At 42.2% G+C, this 19,611-nt stretch overlaps 1 protein-coding gene across 2 annotated transcripts in view; it reads right to left on the bottom strand.

The window, feature by feature from the left end:
- Positions 1-568: 568 nt before the first annotated feature.
- SEMA3A (semaphorin 3A) overlaps positions 569-19,611 on the bottom strand; it is a 128,993-nt gene continuing 109,950 nt past the window's right edge. For both annotated transcript variants that reach the window (XM_034424861.3, XM_087874366.1), the window contains exons 11-17: positions 18,483-18,702; positions 15,074-15,165; positions 13,230-13,271; positions 10,591-10,748; positions 7,910-7,977; positions 4,800-4,942; positions 569-3,037 (exon numbers count right to left, since the gene is read on the bottom strand). In XM_034424861.3, the coding sequence (XP_034280752.1) occupies positions 2,582-3,037; positions 4,800-4,942; positions 7,910-7,977; positions 10,591-10,748; positions 13,230-13,271; positions 15,074-15,165; positions 18,483-18,702 (1,179 nt within the window). In that variant the 3' untranslated portion in view covers positions 569-2,581. The remainder of the gene's footprint in view (positions 3,038-4,799; positions 4,943-7,909; positions 7,978-10,590; positions 10,749-13,229; positions 13,272-15,073; positions 15,166-18,482; positions 18,703-19,611) is intronic.

Below are 19,611 nucleotides of genomic sequence, written 5' to 3'. Positions count from 1 at the left end.
GCCCTGTGGGGGAAGGAGAGTTTGATCCAAGTGGGAAGGCTGATGCCTACGGAGACATCTAAGGCAAGAAGCCAGACGTCAATATTCCTGTTAGGACTGTGATTCTTCAGCCGGCCAGGAGAGCTTGCTAAGTCTCCCCTTGAAGGTTCTCAGTGGTTCCTAGCTGCAAACACTGAGCAGTCACGGGAAGCTCAGATTGCTGGTTTGCACAGTTCTGCTGGAGTTCAGTCCAATATGTGCATGAATTGTAAACTATTTTATAAAGAGAACTATAGCTAACTTCAAATATTGAGTTCAGGTATAATCAAGTTTCCTTAGCTTTCCTTAGCTTCTTGTGTTTATTGTGGTTTAAACAACAAGCCATCATTAAAACCATGACTGACGGCGATGGGTGAACTCAGAACATTTCATCCACAGTATCTGCCTTCTCAAATCTGCTTCTGGGGCCACACTTCTAAACCTGTTTAATCAAAATTAAAGTCCAGTAAGTTCATTGCAAACTCTGCCAAAATAAATGTGGTTAGGTTAGGACTGCAGAATAGTTGTATACACATGCACACAAAAGAAATAATATTCACATTCAGATTTAATTACTGCAACTTAAAATGCCTGCTGAAGAATAAAAAATATGGTGCATTTTGTCATTTTTTAAAAAGCTGATTACCGGAAGATACATCAAGATTTGTAAAAGTTAGCCCTGTTCAAAAACTGCTGATAGAAGTCATTTGTTCTCATGAGAAGCTCAGGGCAAAATCTTAATAACTTTTGAAATTCTCAGTACACTTTAAATCATCCCAACAAGTTTGCAAACTCAAGCATTAATACAGATGTTTCCTGTATTTAAAATGTATGAAATTCTGGGAACACTTTTGGAAGATGCAAACATTGCCCAAGGAGAAAAAAGTATACTGGGTTTGGTCCAAACTGAGCAAAATTTGGATACATCTACTGAAATCAATGGATTTTTTATTAGTCCTGATGAGTTTATAGTATAGAGAGGAGAAACCTTGCATCCAGCAATGAAATAGAGCAGTTTCTAATCTCATATGCTTTTAATTCACTACAGGTGAATTACATGCTGCACATCAGGGTAGACATGACATATGAGATGTTCCTCATGTTTAACCTTTCTTAGGGTAGCATGGACAGGACCCTAGTTTTGCTAACTTCTTGGTTTCCAGATTCTTAATCTTCAGGGAATTCACCCTTGACTCCATGTTACATCTCAAGACATAGGATGTGTCCCATTTACAATTATTATTTCAGATCAAATTTTCATGCATTAACTTGGATTTGTGTCCTATCGCAAATATGACACAATATTGTCTGCTTTGTAATGTGGGCAAGCAAGTCTGGAATATTTTGCTTCTCTAGACCAGCTGAAAGCCACGGCTACAAGGTGTCAACAAATCAAGGAGTTTTCATCTGAGCGTTTTCTGTTTTTACCATCCATATAACAAGATCATGAGCAGAAGAAATATTTTAATGCTATTCACAGTCTTCCAAAATTAAAAAAAGAAAATATACAGCTTAAGTCATTTGAGTTTCCCTCCATTTTTTCCCATCTGTTTCTCTTTGTATCAAAGCATAAGATAAGATGAAGGAGCTCAGACCGAACATGGGAGAAACGAGGAAAGAGGACTATTCCATGAGGCAAAACCCTTGTCAGGATAGCTCTGCTAAGAAATTAGATAAAAGGTACTTATAATATAAATCACCTGCAGTTTAGTTGAGTTTGCTTATCGTTTGACTCAATTTCATAAACAAGGGATTAAAACTGAGCAAAAGTAAACCTGGAGCTTTTTTCCTAATTAAAAAATAAAATAAAATAACAATTAGAATATCAGGATATTATCAGACAAAAAGCCTATTCTATCTCCCCTCCCCCAAAAGAGCTATCTTTGACTGCATATTGGTTGTGGTATATTTAAATAGTTGTTTAATAAAATACATCTTTAAGTCAAAGGTTAGGGAAGTCATCAGTAGTAGGGCCAGAATAATCCACCTGCTGTTGCCATGGCTTCAGGGAATTATTGGTTGGGTCCATGTGACTCTAATGAATAATTGCATACAGTATTAATTCCATTCTTCCAGCACATTTATAAACAAGTAGGCAAAAAGGGTGTATAAGTCTTGCATACAACCAAGTGTGAAAGTTCTGTTCCTTAGCTTTCCAAAATCCATGCAGTTCTTTAGTCAAGTTCAAGAGAAGTCCCAGAGAGCATTTTTTTCCTCCTCATAATTCCTTTTCAAAATGGCGGCATGACCCATGACAGTCCTCTTTACTTCGGTCCAAAGAGAAATGCAATTTCATCTCACTGCAAAACCACAAAACCATAAGCTGGTTTCAGAGTCAGCTTACGTTCCAGATATGACAGGGGTCAACGAGACGAGCCCAACGGAAAACATTTCAGCAAACTGGGCCCATTTTCAACCAAGCAGAAACCATTCAAGCTTCCCAGCTCTTTGTAAACATCCACGTAAATGCCATAGAAAACGTTCGTCTGTATTGCATCTCATTTCCAGTTATGCAAGGTTTTACTTGGATAAAAGGTTTTTTTTTTTTGGAGGTAATTGTCGCTCAGACACTTCGTGGTGCCCTCTCAAACTCGTGGGTCCTTCTATTCCTACCTTTCTTATTTTCCTGTAGATGCTTCCATTTGTTTGGGTTCACCTGGGCATTAGCAGGTCTTTGCCGGCGTTGTTTGCGGTCCCGTTTCCACACCTGCTCGCAGAATTCATCCATTGTGTTTAGGTTGGGATGGTTGATGAGCTGCATGAAGTCTCTATACCACACTTTCTGGATGGGAGTCATGCCGTTGGAGGCCTCCTTGACCTTGGAACTGTCTCCTTCTTCTTCTTTATGAAGAAGCTCTTCCAGGTGTTCCGTGTCTATGATCTCCAAGGTGACCTTGAGGAGGGTTTGCATGAAGCCGTGCTCCACAGCATAGCAGAAGTAGAGTCCCGAATCCTTCCTCTGCAAGCTCCGAAGGAGAAGACCTTGCTCTGTCCGGATCAAACGGTCATTTACTTTGATCTGTGGGGGAAGAGAGAAAGTTCCTGTTTAAGTAGGGAACTCCAGAGTCTGAAACTTTGTTCAGCCATGATAGCTCATTGGAAGAGACTTTCTATCACTCTAGGCTATTTCTCAGACCTTTTTGAACAGAAGGAGGAGGAGGAGGAGGAGGAGCAGGAGCAAGAGGAGCAGGAGCAGGAGAAGGAAAAGAAGAAGGAGAAGGAGAAGGAGAAGGAGAAGAAAGAATGGTGCTTGGATAGTTTGAAAAATGAGTGCAGGCTAGTGTTAGAAACACTTCGTTTCACTTATTCTATATTTTATGGACATGTTTAAACAATAAATAAACCAGGTTCATTAGTAACATCGCTGAGATGATGCTGTTCTACACAGCATACACAATAAATGATCAGAATGGTTGAACCACCTTATGTAATCTATTGAATGTTACAACATCCATCTTTAATATGAAAAGAAACTTTGAAGACAATAAAAGCACTGATGTCAAACTACAGACAATCAATCATTATAATAAACAGATGCATGTTCCTCCTCTCCTCTGTATTAAGTCAGAGGAGACCTAATAATCAAAGCAATCAGTCTGAGTGACTTTCAAGAGAAGAAAGGTGAGCTTGGCTCCAGGGTTCCCCAAATAGGGCAAATTCCAGGACAGCGGACTTCAACTCCCAGAGTTTCCTACTGATCACAGCTATTGTGGAAAATTCCTTTTCCTCCTCTCTCATCCTTTTATTAACAATTATAAAAGAAACAAAAAAAACCCTACAACATTATAAAAGAAGGGAGTGAAATGATCAGAATTCTTGAAGTCCACACATTGAGAAGTTGCTCACACTGCAAAACACTGTTTCTCTTCCTTTTTTATTCCCACTGTTCCATAAGCAAAATTAAATTTGGGTAGGAGACATGTCTACGTATTTGAATTAAAGCAGCTGCAGTATGTATTTGAATTAATCTATTTCATTGTGTTAAGATTTATAAATAGAACACATTTAATCGATGTTTTCCTTATGGTTCAGATTAAAATCGATGTTCTATGATCTATGTTAATTGTTCCCAGCTCGATGCCATCCAGACTGATGGGATTACGAGTTTCATCTTGAGTCGACACGGAATGGCTGTGGTTGATGAGAGCGTTGCCCAACACATGTAGAGGGTACAGAAATACGGTCTATTTTTTCCCATGCTTTAAAAAATGAAGCAGAGAACACTTTGGGAATCTAGTCTTACAAAATGCGTAGCTATTGCCAAGCAACGAATGACCTATGAATCCTTCATACAAAATATGGTTTTCTGCCTTGTACAATTATTTCCTTTCTTCTTACCTCCTCCTACTTCCCCAGCTCAGGTGAAGCTGTCTAGCCTTCTTGGAAAAGAGGCTTGCTCTCTTACAAATGAGGTGATGATGGGACCTTCCAGGCTACTCTGCCATCTACATTCTTACTAATCCCCCCGGAAACACGCAAAGTCTAACTGTATTCTGTGGGCAACCATTCTGTGGGGAGGAGGGGAGACATCAGAGCCAATTGCCGAGGGGCTTCCATCACACAGGAGAGCCTCTTTTCTCAGTGGGAACTTTTCACTGGATGTTGAAATGGAATAAATGAGCAGGTTTTATTGTTGTTACAGGATGCAAGATACTGTAAACTGGTCTCAGGCTAAATGGAAGTTCTTAGGGGAACTATCACAATGCTGTAAGTAATGATGATGATGATGACCATCAGAATTAAGGGGCCAAGGGACACAAACCTTGAGCACCTGCTCTTACCTCTTCTTTCCGATCATCGTTTTGCTTCTGAAACTGCCAATAGACCAGAGCACGTTGAGATTTTGGGCTGCACTCCAGGAAAGTACTGCTGTTCTCTACGCCATAGATAATCTTCTCTTCCAGCCCGGTCCCACTTGGGTTATCTGCAGAAAGCAGTAAGAAGAGGCATCATTTAAGCTTGGCTGCAAGACGCTGCCTGCATTCATCCAGAGCCCTCTGCACATGGAAGGGGACTCTTTCATCCAGGCAACACTTTGGAAACAAGAGCAAAGCCAGGTCTTCCAAAGCAGCGATGCTTGGGAAATTGTGACAATTATGTACATATGTGTACATATGTGAGCTTGTGAGTACATTTCTTCTTTAAAAATAAAAATCAGCTCCTGGTGAACTCATAAAAAACCCGGAGGCAGTTTGCCACTGCCTTATCCTGGGATGTTTTTCAATTTCTGTACTAGGAGCTGACTAGATGCCATGGAGGTTGCCACCAAATAAAATCTAGGATTTATGTGACTTACCTCATCTCTAGAATAACATAAATCTGGGATTTATGCTGCTCTTGTCAGCCCTGAGCTGCCACAGCTGAAAATGGATGATGTTTGTAGAAGTAGCAATCTTGACTGCTACCCATCCTAAACAACGAAGAGAGGCCCGCAGGCCAAGATCCGGGATCAGCTCTAAGCAACCAGTTTAGGTTGCTCTGGGGAGTCTCCTCTGGCCCATAGACATTTGGCTCGTGTCATGGGGCAGATGTGACTCCAGAATTAATTTGACCAGGCACTGCCCAACCAGCACTTGTCACATCCTTAAGATTATAGGCCTAACATTCTTCTGAAAGGATGCTCAACTTGCTTTTCAAGTGTGGAGTGAATGCACTTTGGAAACAATGCTGGTCCTATGCTGCATAAGGACAGAGAGCCTTTGTTACTTCGGTGGCCCCTGGGGACATTATAGTGCTCCCGCTACTTCTGCTGACACGTTTTGCATGGCTGAACTTTCCCCTGTTCTTATTTTCAAGAACCACAGAACCACGTGGCCAGTTGTCACCCATTGCTCCATCATCCCCTGCCTCCAACATGCCTGGATCACCTTTGGGAGGAGAGTCAGGGCAGCCCATGGTAGGTGAGAATCAGAAGGTGCCCTGTAGGATCTTTTCAGACCAAGAGCCTCTCTCTTATTAGACGGTATGAGCTCCAACTTCTACATCAGAGTGGCTAAAGCAAGCCTTCTGCACCCGAGGAAGAGCTGGAAGCTGAAGGCATCTAACAAAACGTGTGAGTCGGCAAAGAGGCTCCTTTGGAAGAATTCTCCTCTCATGCTGGGGAACAGCCCCAAATTAACCGAGGCACTGAGGCCATTGAACTGAGCAGGACATTCTTTCCGCTTCACCCCAAGCTTCTTCTTAAGCCTGTCCCTGGTTACTTAGTTGGTCCTGATACAGGTGGCAAACCTGCCCTTTCAAGCATCCCCCCCAAACTCTCCCCACCTGCCCCCTTGCAGGAGGTGCTTGGTCAAAGAGGAAACAAAGCCAGGGGGATCCACCAACTCCATTTGTAAGTTGGCTTGCAATAGGTGAGGCCGGCCCTATTCCCTGTCCTCAGAAGGTGGAAGAACAGCAGTTGACGAGTAGCAGAATTGACGCCGGCCGTTTTCTGCCAGCTCAAGAGTGGACATGGGTTGTATTTATCTCTGCCATGAGGAAGAGCTCCCACCCGCCTATTTCAACAGTTTGGGGAAGGCCATTTTGGAATGGCACTGAGGGCTCTTTCCGTTCCTCTCATGCAGCCACCACCAAGCCTCCTTGGCGTCTGAAAGACTCCCATCTCAATGTTGCGCAGACTTAGGCATATCTAAGCCCAATCGCTAACTTTGCATGGGCTGAGACTATTTTCCCGTGGCACATTTTCTTTGGTTGCAGCCGAGTTCATCAGACATGTTGGTGAATGCTAATCCCAAGATGAAATAGTTAATCTTTGAACTGCTCTGGGTTCCTTTGCTTCTGGGGCTTCAACGGGGCAGCCTCCCTGTTTGGAGTCCCTGGCAGGGCCTGGATTCCAGATTCTCTTTATTAATGGCGGTCTCCTGGGGGGCTTTCAGGGGGTGAGAGCTTGGCAATCAAAATCTTTTCAGCCTTTTTGTTCTCCAAGTGAAAGATACGTTGCCTCCTGCAGGGCCATCCATTGTCAGATCCTGTTGGCTGTGTACCACTTTGGCAAACAAAACCTGTTTGTTAAACTGCCGTCCCCAGGAGGAAGCCAGCAAGCAGGCCGGTTGCTTTCATGTTGATGACAGACTAATCAAACATATCACCTTAATGAGCTTCAGCTATCAGAGCCCAAGTAGGGAAAGTCTGAGGGAAGAAAACAGCTAAGCAAATCAGCAGATATTAAACAATTAGCATTCAGATGTTCTGTTTGTTCCAGGATGCAAGTGGAAGGACTTTTTTTTTTAAAGGATTGTTTGGAGCAAAACTGATTCATTGGAGAGAGATGGGGAGGGGCTTGGAAATTACCAAGGGGAAAAAGAGTTGAAAGGAAGAATTAGACACAGCGACGTTCAAAGGCAGCTGGTAGTCGACGTTCTAAATCTTGGACCTGAAGTATCCCTCTGTTCCCGGTTGTTGTGATAACCCTTTCATCAATGTTTCTGCTAGCAGTCTTATCTGCTTATTTGCTCATCTGCAAGCTTTCTGCACAATTCTCTGCTCCCCTAAATTCAAGTCCAGACATTGGGATTGATCAGCAAAATGTGGCAATGGCTTTCTTTGTCCAGCAGAGGGGGCTGCTGCATTTTGCAGAACGTTTTCCTTCTGAATTGGAAGGTGAAGATTGTGGAAGAGAGACCAGGGTGACTCTCTTATGTCGGGATATCCTCAGGTAAAGGTTCATAACACGGCAGGTAACAATCATGTACACAAACACTTGAAAAGAAATCAAGTCAGGTGGATTTTCATCAAGTTAACATGCAAAGAATTTGGGGATGGGTATAACTTTTTTTCCTATAGATTTCCAGTAGACAGAAGTCCAGTGTCTGATCGGCTGTTTGGTTCCTGCCGTGCCCACTCCTGTGAGTACGACCGACCGTGTGTGTTGACCTAACAAATTCTAACTCACCGGGATGTTGGAGGTCTGAGCAGTGAGTGAGAGGGTCTCCATTTCGGATGTCCTGTCGTCTGGTGCGCCTACAGGAATCAGTGAGAGAAAAAAAATCCATACTGTTTCATCACATTCACTGCATTTTTTAAAATGAAATTAATATTCTAGACTATCTCTGTTCCAAAACGCAAACTGATCACAGAATGAAGGCTTATTCACCCACTGAATGTGTCAAGATATTAAAACAAAGTACACATTCAGGAATCTGATCCAAGGCCAAAAAATGGAAGAATGAATTCATCAACATTTGTGGAAAAGATATTATAAATAATTGTCAGTCAAGGCTGTGCTTAAAAATCAATGCTTCTGATTCATTATTTCTGGGAATATTCTGGCCAAGGCTGTAAATGCATTTTGCTTATCACAAAAGTTAGATTGATTTGTAGATAGTTGGATCAATAAGAGTGGAATTCGCACATTTGGTGTAACTTTTATAAATGCACAAATAAATCTGCAATGCCTCATCTTGCTTCTGAAAATAAGACCAGTCAAGCTTTTGCTAACTCAAGTAATTTGACTTTCCGGCTAAAGGAAACTCCACGCATGTGTTCTAATGTCTCCTCTCTGCATCATTGTTCTTGTTATTCCCCACCTCTTCCCTGTGAACCTTTTCAGTCTTGGGGGTCTTTATTTGGTCTGCACCCCACCTTTCTTCTCTGGCAAGAATTCTCCCCAGAGGAGCCCATGATTCCACGGAAGGCTGAACCAGAGTGCCAGCTCCTCCTTTTCCTAGAACCATTTCAGTTTTAGGGCCTATGAACAGAACTGGATTTGTACGCATACTGATAGCCTCCATCAAACATTAACAAATGCTTATTTAGGAACTGTCCTGTTCACGGAACAGGTGTTTCTAATGGAGATTTCTTTGGGCTTTTCTGAAACTCTTAAATCCACGATTTGAGAGCATTCTTTGCAAAACCTTTGTCTGTTAATAGAGATTATTGGGAATATACGGTAGGTAGCCCTGAGCACAAGGATGAGCTAAAAGAGATTTAATAATTGTTTTGTTTTGAAACATCAGATGTTATTATTGTTTTTTAAAAAAAAGATGTTGCAAAAATATTTTTTTAAAAAAATCAAACACTGTTCCTGTTGAGGCTGCCACTGTTGTGTTCCTATTGCAAAAGACCAGAGACCGCCATTCAGGCCATAGAAGTGGGATCGTTAGGAAAAGAAGAGAAAACCAGGATGTTGCTAGAATCCTCTGGAGAAGAACAAGTGAGAAGGCAGTCAAAGGGAGGGAAGGGAAGAGAGGATGAAGTGGAACTGAAAAACCCTGAAATCATGTCTAAAGTCAAAGACCAGGAAGAACGGGGCACAGCTCAGGAATTCTTGCTTTTTTTTGTCTGGAAAGCTTAACAGAGGTCAGAAAGAACATTTTGTCCCATTGTTTTAAATGGAACTAGAACATTAATTATTTGGTCTGGAAAATATTGACCAACATTCAATTCCCATATCATTCCTTAAATGAGCAAAAAGGATCAAATTGATTAACAAATACGTGGTTGTTTTAATGCCTGTGCTTACTCCTGTCTTTTAAAGAAAGGTTCTAGTTTTAAGTTGTGATGGGTTTTATTTTTACTTTTCTCAGTCTCTCTCTCTTTTTATCTTGGTGTAAATTTCTTTGGAAGGCTTTTCTCTGAAAAGGAGCATATTGATTTCTGACATAAATAAATGCAAAATCCCACTTCTTGTGTCAGTTCCAGAAGAATCCCCCCCCCCTCTTATGGAAATAATTATATGACAATAATAAATAAGGAAAGGCTTAATCTGAAGGCTCTGATAAGTAATTCACTGTATGAGTCATGGTCTGAGCTAGTGCCACAGGAACGTGAGTCAGAAGTTGGGATCTTCCTAAGGAATCGTGTGGATTTGAAGGAGATGAATTTTTCCATGGTTAGCCTAGGAAGGCCTTGCATGGGCAAGCTGGAATCATCTGGCAGTCCATCTGCAAATCCCTGGGCTGCATGCCTAAATAATGCGATGATGATGATGATGGTGGTCTTTTTGTGACGGAAGCCCCTCTCTCTTACACAGCACTTTGTTTCCCCACCATGAGGAATAGGCCAAGCCTAACAGAGGCAAAAGGAGAGGAAAGAGAGGCCTGAGATTTAATGAGCCAGTACAGGCAGAGTCAGCAGGCAAAGTCTGTGGTTTTCCCCTTTGCTGCTTTTTAATTACTTCAATAAGCAGCAAACCCCTCGCCCTAAAAGCTCCACAGAGCCAGTTAAGGAGGGTGCAAGGATGTGGCCAAGGACCTTTGCAGGAAAAAAAGAGGTCTGATGAGAAATTTCTGAGTTGGTGCATCCCGTGGCAAGTGTGGCTGTGGAGGGACCGGTCCACAAGAGTTTGCCTCACCGCTACGGATACATAAAATGAGTTGTGTGTTTCTTTCAATCCACCTCACCCAGTTTACTGCTATGTCAGGCAATGGCGCTTCTGGAAGAAATGAACCACCAGATATTGGCACTGAAACAAACAGAGGAAGAACGGAAGCCTTGGTCAGTTCTGAGAGCTGATTATCACATTGGTGTCCTCGGCACAGTCCCAGCATTGCCAAAGCAGCCCACAGAATGCTGCCTGTGGGGCCGAGTGAGCGTTGGTCAGATGGTCAGAGAGGCGGGGGCGCTCGGACTTGCCTCTTGGCAGTGGGAAAGTAGCGGGAGCAGGAAGCCCCGTCCCAAGCACAATAGGGGTCCCTGGCCAGGCAGCACTCCGCGCAGGCTTTCCCGTAGACGTCACAGCGGTGCAGAGGAAGCTGGGAGACTCCGACCGCCGAGCCGATGTAGAGCTGTTGCTGCAGGGTTGGAAAGAGAAGAAGGAAGCAACTGTAAACTACTCAGCGGGGGCCAGGGGTTACACTCAAGGTTTTGCAGGAGCCCCTTCTACCACTGTTGTATGCAACACAAACAATAATATTATGGGACTTGTAGAATTATGCAGCCCTCCCCCCCAAAAAATAAACTCCTAAATTTTCTATGGAAGTGGAGCTGCTCAAGGAATCTTTTTGCTTATTATTGGATGCAGCAAACAAGCCAGTGGAGTCTCCTTACAGAAGTCCTTCTCCACATTTTTATTTCTCACCCACCAATCCATCCATTCTTCCTGCATGGTGCACCCAATAGCTTTTACTTCACTATGAAGGATGCATTTTCTCTCTGTTCAAATGCTGAAATCTGCTTTATTGGGCCTAATTTGAATATGTGTCCTCTGATACTCAGGTGCCAAATGCTTTGCAAGCATCATCTCAAGCCAACCGCTGCCGTTTGCAGATTACTTAATGAAATCAGAGATTCTGTTGCCTGTTCAGGAGCAGATTTATAGAGACAAACTGCAAGTTCGGAGTACTTGGGAACACAAATGTAGGCCTTGTCTACAACTTTTTAAATCAGCTGGTCCTCTCCACACCAAGGCTTACTTTGGAGAGGAAATCCGAGCCCTGCACAGCCCTGGAAATGCTGAAAGGGAGGAAAAGGCCCTGAGCCCTTCAGCCCAGATGCCTGGAAACATCTGCTGGGGACCCTTCGCTCCTTCATCCCTGACCGCGAGGAGAAAAGCAACTCTTTCAGCCAATGGATGGAAATTCATCCTAATATTTTGCAGATCACGAGATAATAAATTCATCATTTCATCCTAAGAAAGTTTCCTCCTTCCCAGAAGAGGAACAACAATGCACCGAAGTCCTGCAGCTTTGAAGGTTCTGGAAACAGGAATCAACCTGTTCTCAAAACCCCCTTTTGAGGCCAGAAACCTGTCAGAGTGCATCATACAACTGTGTGGCTAGACTGACACTTTATGGGCCCCACTTTGCACAAATGACTTGGGCTTCCTGAGATGAAGGGCGCTTTAATGTTGGAGATTTGTTTGCCGGAGATGGGGAGGGGGCAGATTGTAATCCCTCCTGAATACATGAAGAGAACTTTGATCGAAAACTCTTCCTTAGATGCATGGCTTGTTATACATAAAACCGGCTCTTTTAAAAAAGAATGTGAAAATAATCAAAAGCAGAGCATTCTGATATTCACACACGCACGCACACTTGACACCTCAGCAAAGTTTTCAGCCTAGTTTTTTCTCACAATAGCACATTCTTTTAAATCTCTCTCTCTCTCTCTCTCTCTCTCTCTCTCTCTCTCTCTCTTTCTACAGTAGAAGAAATTCCAGACAAAATACTTCATGTCAAATACATTCATTTTAGACAGGCTCCTAATATTTAATGGGTTTTCCAGCATATTTATGATCAATAAATCATAAATCATTGTAATCAATGTCAATAAAAATTTGCTTTTAAAAATTTAACATTTTTAAAAAAAAGTTAAAAAAGGATTTGTGATAATGTTAGAAAGGATTCTAAGCAGGCTCTCTGCTTTGCCTGCCAAATATCCCAGGATAAACCTCCAGCGACCAACCTTCAACTCCTAACCATTAGGGAATCCTGTCCTGCAGTGAGTCAGAAACCAAAGTAACCCCTCAAAGGCCACCTCAAGATCTTAACTTGCCTTCTTGGAACACACTGCAGTGTGAAATGTTGGTGTTCTGGAAAAAGTTAAGCAGAATAACAGAGTTGGAAGGGGCCCTGGGGGGTCTTCTAGTCCAACCCCTTGCTCAGGCAGGAGACCCTATCCCATTTCAGAGAAATGGCTGTCCATTCTCTTCTTGAAAGCCTCCAGTGATGGAGCACCCACAACTTCTGAAGGTCATTCCACTGTTTGATTGCCCTCACTGTCTGGAAAGGTCTCCTTGGTTCTAGGTTGCTTCTCTCTTTTCTCATCTGCATTGAGAAGCAAGACCACGGGGAGATTCTGCTTGCAGGCCAGAGGGCCTGAAAAAGTCCTGACCTCAAAGGCTGAATGTCTCACGTGGTTTGCTTCCACTTTCTGACATGTGTGCACTGAACTTTACTGAAAGTGAGTCAGTCAGTAGGACCTGGGAAGAAAGGGCCCGATTTCAGCTGAAGGGCTGTAAGGTTCGACTAGGACTGGGAAAGGCAGATACATGAACAGCCTGGGGGAAAAAAGATGTCACTGCTTTAAGCACTCATTAAAGTTAATGCCATCCTTAAAAGAGTGAGGAGGCCCTGGCCTGTGGTTTCACTTCACTTTTAGAAAAGCATAGAAAAGAACTTTGCATTTTCTTGCTTATAGGATTCCATGTGAGAAATTATAAATATTTATGAAGAGAAAATGGGGTGGAGCAAAATTCACACCTAGAAAGCCAAATTAAGCACTTTGAAAATTCAATAAATATTTAAGAATTTCGAGGTTCTGTTTATACCTACCTGCTTTGTGGAAATCTTCATGGCTGAAACAGGTGTGGGTTCCTGAAACAAAAAATAAAGAGTTAAAATCAAAGATGATTTAAGGAGCTGCTCTACTTAATGGGATGCTATCTGGATGCCTTAAAACGTTTGCATTGCATTTGTGGTTGCTATGGAGGCATTCAAAGGTTCCCACACTGCAATTCAGTATATCTTCTTAAGTTAGAGGGTGTCTTTACAAAGCAGGTAGGCAGATGTACCTCTGAGGCTCACAAACGGAGTTTCAGCAATATGGCCCTGCAATATTTTCAGGAATGTCTCCTGACTTGGGAATTTACCTGCCTAGCTCATTGGTCCTGGGAGAAAGGTAACCGTCTCTGTTTCCACAGGGTTCACCACACGGGGGCTTCTGGCAGGGCCCACCCTGTCGGGGAGGAGCTTCTACCCTTTTAGCCTTCCAGAAATATGGAAAAGAGAGCCCTTCCAGAGGGGAGGCATAATATGGCTGAGAGCCTCAGAGTCATGATGGGAAATAAAAGCAATCGATCAATAAACCAACAAATCACTACCATCTCCGATGTAAAAATTCCTTTTTTGTTAACTGTGACTTAGCAAAAAAAAGGCTCCATCTTATTAGGATTTATAAGCCTCTTGCAATGGTTGTTTCCTTCAATGCTACTGAAACTGTTAACAGAAAAATGCGGAGCAGAAGGAGGAGGAAGAGGAGGAAGGCTCAGGGTCACTAATTTCTGGTAGAAATGCAGTGTTGAAATTTCAGTGCAAGTCTAACTATTAAAACCACTTAAGTTCTTTAATTCCCTAATAGCACTAGGACTTAGACTGATATACTGCTTGATATTGCTCTACAGCCCTCTCTGAGCTGTTTACAGAGTCAGCCTCTTGCCCCCCCCCCCCCAACAATCTAGGTCCTCATTTTACCGACCTCAGAAGGACAGAAGGCTGAGCCAACCTTGAGCCAGTCAGGATTGAACTGCTGGCAGTGAGTCAGCCTGCAATGCTGCATTCCGACCACTGGGCCACCAGGGCTGGCATCTCATATTGCCTCTGTCCTGCTCATTCTGGTAGTTCAGTATTATTGGCAGCAGCTCTGAGGCTTACATGTGATTCTTTGGATTCTTTTTCATTCATTTTTGGGGATGAGACTGGGAAACGGGTGGGAGCGACCCAGAGCTACCCTCAGGAACAAGTCTCTGCCACAGGGACTGGAGGGGGGATTCTGATTTTAAAGTAACCCTTAACTAGATGCTAACTGAAGTCAGCTTTGCTCAGTGAAGGAAGGAGGAAAATACTTTTAAATTACTGCATCATTTACATTAAATTAAATTTAAACTAATTTGATTTAATATTTTTTAAAAAAACATTTAATTGACTAGATTAAATTGCAGCATAGATATACTTTATTCCCCCCCTTTTCTTGCCACATCTTTCCAAGGACCCTGGACCAGTTTATATAAATAAATAAATGTCTCAGTCATCAACAGTATTCAAACTGGGACTCTTAATTGCTCTGTCATGGGAACCCTTCAACCTCTGAAAAATAGACCTTCCGCTGCACCCTTGCCTTAACATTGCTGGCCCATATGTAGAATAAATTTTGTATATTAATTTTGGGAGTGAAAAGATAGGCAACCAGACCTTCAAACATACAGATGATTCCAATTGCAAATTGCAAACAGTCGTATCTGCTGGCCTTTTTTACATTCCAGCAAACGGCGGTGGGAGAAATAGTGTCAGCGTTAAATACACTCAGTTGGGCCCGTCCTTCCTAAGCTCCACCTGCAGCTGCCTGGGCAGACAGCAGCACCCACAAGCAGCCTCCCCCCCCCACCCGTATTTCCCCTCACCCGAAAGACGGTGATCTCTTCCAGTAACACTTCCTCCAGGTCATGCCAGGTTTCCTTTGGGATAGAAACCACTTTCAAAACGGTCCCAATATCTGGAAGAAAGAAATGAATATTTTTGCTTAAGTAGGATGACTTTTCACATTTCACATTACAATTGGCATCTTTCAGCTGAGGTTGACTCAGCTTTCCGTCCTTCCGAGGTGGGTAAAATGAGGACCCAGATTGTTGGTGGATCTCTGGGGCGAGAGGCTGACTCTGTAAACCGCTTAGAGAAGGCTGTAAAAGCACTGTGAAGTGGCAGGGGCTATTGCTATTCCTACTGACACTTTAGATTTGATTTTTTCTGAAGAGGAATTATGAGAAAATATTTGGATTATAAAACACCCAGGATCTGAAAGGTCTGAACCCTTTTTAGCTACCAGGAAGGGAACAGGACAAGAACCCCTTTCCAATGAAATACCAGCTGCCACAAATGGGAATTTAAAATTAGGAACGTGTTGCCTGAACTAGGGTCATATTTTATTATTCATTATATCAACTCTAACATTTTAATTGCTGTGTTAAAATTCAAGGGCAGATACTAACAAGAACATTGGTGTGGGCCATAATGAAGGGAGCTAACAGCATGTTTTCATAATTTTTTTAATTGTAAGGGTTTTTTTAAAGTGGATTTTTGTAATTGGTCTAAGCTGATGGTACCAATTTTACACTGATACACTTTCCACCATGTTGTAGCGGTTATAAAGTTCTTTGCAGGAATTGTGTGCCAGAAAAGACATCAATGAATGGTGCAATTTTGTCAGTCATATAAAAGCTTGCTGGAAGAATAGAATCAACAGGCCAAGGAATCCTTTAACATGGTTTGTTGGAAAAATTCTCCAATAGAAGTCTCAGATGAATCAAATATCCACATAACGTGGACTAGATTGTAATTAGCAAGTGATATAAAGTATATAAGAAATAAGAACATTTAATGAAATCTTCCAAAGTATCTGAGGATCTACCAGCAAATGAGGATGGTGGGAATTCTCTACAACCCAAAGCAGTAATTGACATCTAATTAACCATGACTCCTATTAAGATACAACAAATATAATGCATATGGTGTATAACATATGGTGCTGAATGCCTTTGTGCTGTGTGACAGCACAAAGTATGAACAATACTTAGGTAAAAGGTTTTTTTAATTTAATAAATTAGAATTTAAAAAACAACAACACAGCATTCCAATGTAAACATCTACTCGATCTGCTGGAATCACGGATGAAAAGATAATTCATCTTCTGAAAAGAAAGAGCAGCAGGGAGAGAATCAATGGTGGGTTGCTCCTGGTTTGGTCCGGTTCTTGCAAACTGGTAGTAATGGTGGCGGGAGGCTCCGCCCACCCACCCGGATATCATCATGGATGATCTGCGCATGCACAGAAGCTTCTGTGCACACGCGCTCCCATTGCGAACCGGAAGCGGAGGTAAGTAGAACCCACCCCTGGAGAGAATGCCAGTCTTACACTTCTAAAACATTTTCCGATAGCAGAAGGGGATAAAGTTGGAATGTGTTCATGCATATTCTAAGGAAATTCCGTGATGATTGTTTTATAACGTTGTTGAGGTCCAAATTACAACACATTACATATTAGAGCCCCAAGCATCTGAAATGAAACTTTATCTGCCTTCAGGATCAGCTTCTTCAGCTGAGTAATTTTTCAAGCAGCTTCACACTGAATCGGTCCTTTCTGTTCAGATCAGAAAGCTTTTGGTGCATAATTTAATTTACAAGATAGACGTAGTGTTATGAATGTCCGTGTACTGACAGACGGACTCAGACTGAGCTAAATTATCTTTCTTTACTTCCGCATTAACTTACAAGTGCAGATGGAGGTACTAAAAGATGCATTTGCTGGAGAAGATGAAATGAACCTTTGTTCGTATAAGAGTTCATTTTAGCCTATTAATTTAGCCCGCAATTCTAAACCCAGATACCTAAGAGCACAAGGGCACCTACTTCAATATAAGAAAATAATAGAAGAGAAGGGAAGGGAACAGAAGAGAATATTCTTTGTTGGCCAAGTGTGACTGGACACACAAGGAATTTGTCTCCGGTGCAGAAGCTCTCAGTGTACATACAAACAACAAAGTGATAGGTCATTTATCATAAATCATAGTTAAAATAGTAGGCCTATGTGGTCAGCATTTATTATAAAATCCTGATTTCGTTATGTAGTTGACCACTGGGAATCAATTTCCTCCAAAGCAGCTCTGGAGAGCAACATTTCCGGTCAGCCCTCACATCAAATGAGATCGGTCTCCATGCAGATCCTAACCACGCTGTGGCATTTCACTGCCACCAAAAGAGAAAAGCAGCCACCAATTTTCCTGGCTCGAAAGGCCCTCATGGAATCACAGGGCTGGAAGGGAGCTTGGAGGCCTCCCAGGACAACCAACCAATTGATCTGGACAGCAAAATCCAATTGACCTGATTCTATTCAATTCCTTGAACGGAACTGGAGCATGAAATGAAATCAGTTAAAACAATCCAAATGATTTGTACCCATTTTCTGAGCCACATCACCATATAAATGACATTACCCTAATAGACGTTTGATATTCATACATTTATTACGTGTGTTTTCTCAGGGGAAAAAACCGCTTTGTTTGTGGAAATGTTTGTTTAGTTCTCATGCTTTAGCACCCTTCTATTTTAATTAATTCATCACTCAAAGACCATCCCACCCTCGAAAAAAAAGTGACCAGAGCATCTCGGACACTTTCAATGTTGTTTATTTATTCTTTTATGGAAAAAAAAAATCATGTTCGATTGAATTCTTTAAAAAAAACCACAGGCACTCAAAGTTTATGGGGCATTTACTAGGTTCCCTCCTGCCAAACAAAGTTTTAAACCATAGCTTATAATTTATAACTTACAAACATATACTGTAACATTGTACAATTATTGGAAGAGAAAGAAGTCAGAAAGGATGTGGCTTATCAGAAGTGATAAAATTGTCCACGCTTGTATTGCTCCTCTCATTGGTAGGAGAAGTTTAAATGAGCAATAAGCTACTTGTTTTCAAATTGAACAAAGGTCCTAAAAATTCTCTTACCAATTTATCTAATGTGGCTGCCAGATGAAAACTGGCCCTGTTCCTTATTTATTTCTTTGTTGGATTTATGTTTTAGCTTTCTTTAAGTATTTAAAAAAAATGGTATACACAGCACCCCCTCCTTCAGTTTTAATGTAGGCACACCAGCCCATTCTAGAAGGAAACAAATGGGATTTGCTTCACTTTCTGCTCCTCTGTCAATCAAAAAAAACCCACCCTAGTTCTCACTGGGTGAGTGGAATTTGGTAGTTTTGCATTTCACTTCCTAGCAGGTTTGCCAAACAAAACAGGTGAATAAACACGCCTTACCTGTGCCAATGAACATGACGTCATACTGGCCATCTTCTGCGTCTACCCGATCCACCACGATTTGCGTGAACTGATAGTCCAAATCCGTCTTGATCATAATGGGCCGATTATTAATAGGAAATACAGGGTTGTACATGGCCGGGTGGCTTCTTGCAAAGGTGATGACTTCATCAGGTAGGTCCTTGGTTGAGTCAAAGCCTCCGAAAGTCTTACTTGGACACTGGTGGGAAGAACACGAGATCATCAGCAGGAACGCAGCACCCAGACCGTGGGGGGGGGGGGGGGGGCGGAAGTGCCCCGTTTTACTCTGCTTCTCTCGGTCAGGCCCTGCCTGGTGCAGCCCTCCAGATGGCATCCAGCAGCACCTCAGAGGCTCCGGAAGCACATTAACTACTGCGAAGGCATGCCAGGGCCTTTCTAAGTAGCTGAACCACTGCGGAGGCAAACCAATTTGATTTAGTGATATGACTTCTGTTAGGGAAGTTAATCCAATTTGGAGTTTTGATTGAATCAGTTTCAAACTAAATTACTACGCTTGCTCCCTTTATGAATTCAAATATGCAGCTCTTGCAATGTGCTTGACAATTTCTGAATTTCTAATGTATATATACCACTTGAAAGGCAACACATAATTAAATATGTTTTCCCCTTCTGTTCAATCATGTCTGACTCTTGCAGACTGCTTGGACACAAGCCTGCAGTTTTCTTGACAAAAGAAACTTTGGAAATGGTTTGCCCTTGCCTCTTTCCTTCTAGCTGAAAGAGAATGACTGGCCCAAGGGCACCCACCTGGCTTTGCGCCTAAGGCAGGACTAGAACTCCCAGCCTCCTGGTTTCCAGATTGATGCCTCAAACACTACACCAAACTGACTCTCATAATTAACTAATAATCTTGGTCAATTCAGACATTGACTTAGTTCATCGGAGAGAAAATTAAGCATACACATATCGACCTATATACCACTCACAAATAGATATCTTCTTAAATTTTATTTATTCATCTATTTATTCCTTTCTTTCTTTATTTATTTCTTGTCATGTTTATGTAGTGTATATTGGAGGTGGTGGTGACCCTTTGAGAGCTGTATGCAACGAAATTTCATTTTAATGTATGCCGATTAGTGTACAT

This window comes from Pantherophis guttatus, chromosome 7, assembly GCF_059756535.1.
Source record: "Pantherophis guttatus breed Tessera chromosome 7, ASM5975653v1, whole genome shotgun sequence".
Lineage (NCBI taxonomy): Eukaryota > Metazoa > Chordata > Lepidosauria > Squamata > Colubridae > Pantherophis > Pantherophis guttatus.
Note: the sequence above shows the minus strand (reverse complement) of the source record. Positions and strands in the feature narration are given on the sequence as shown.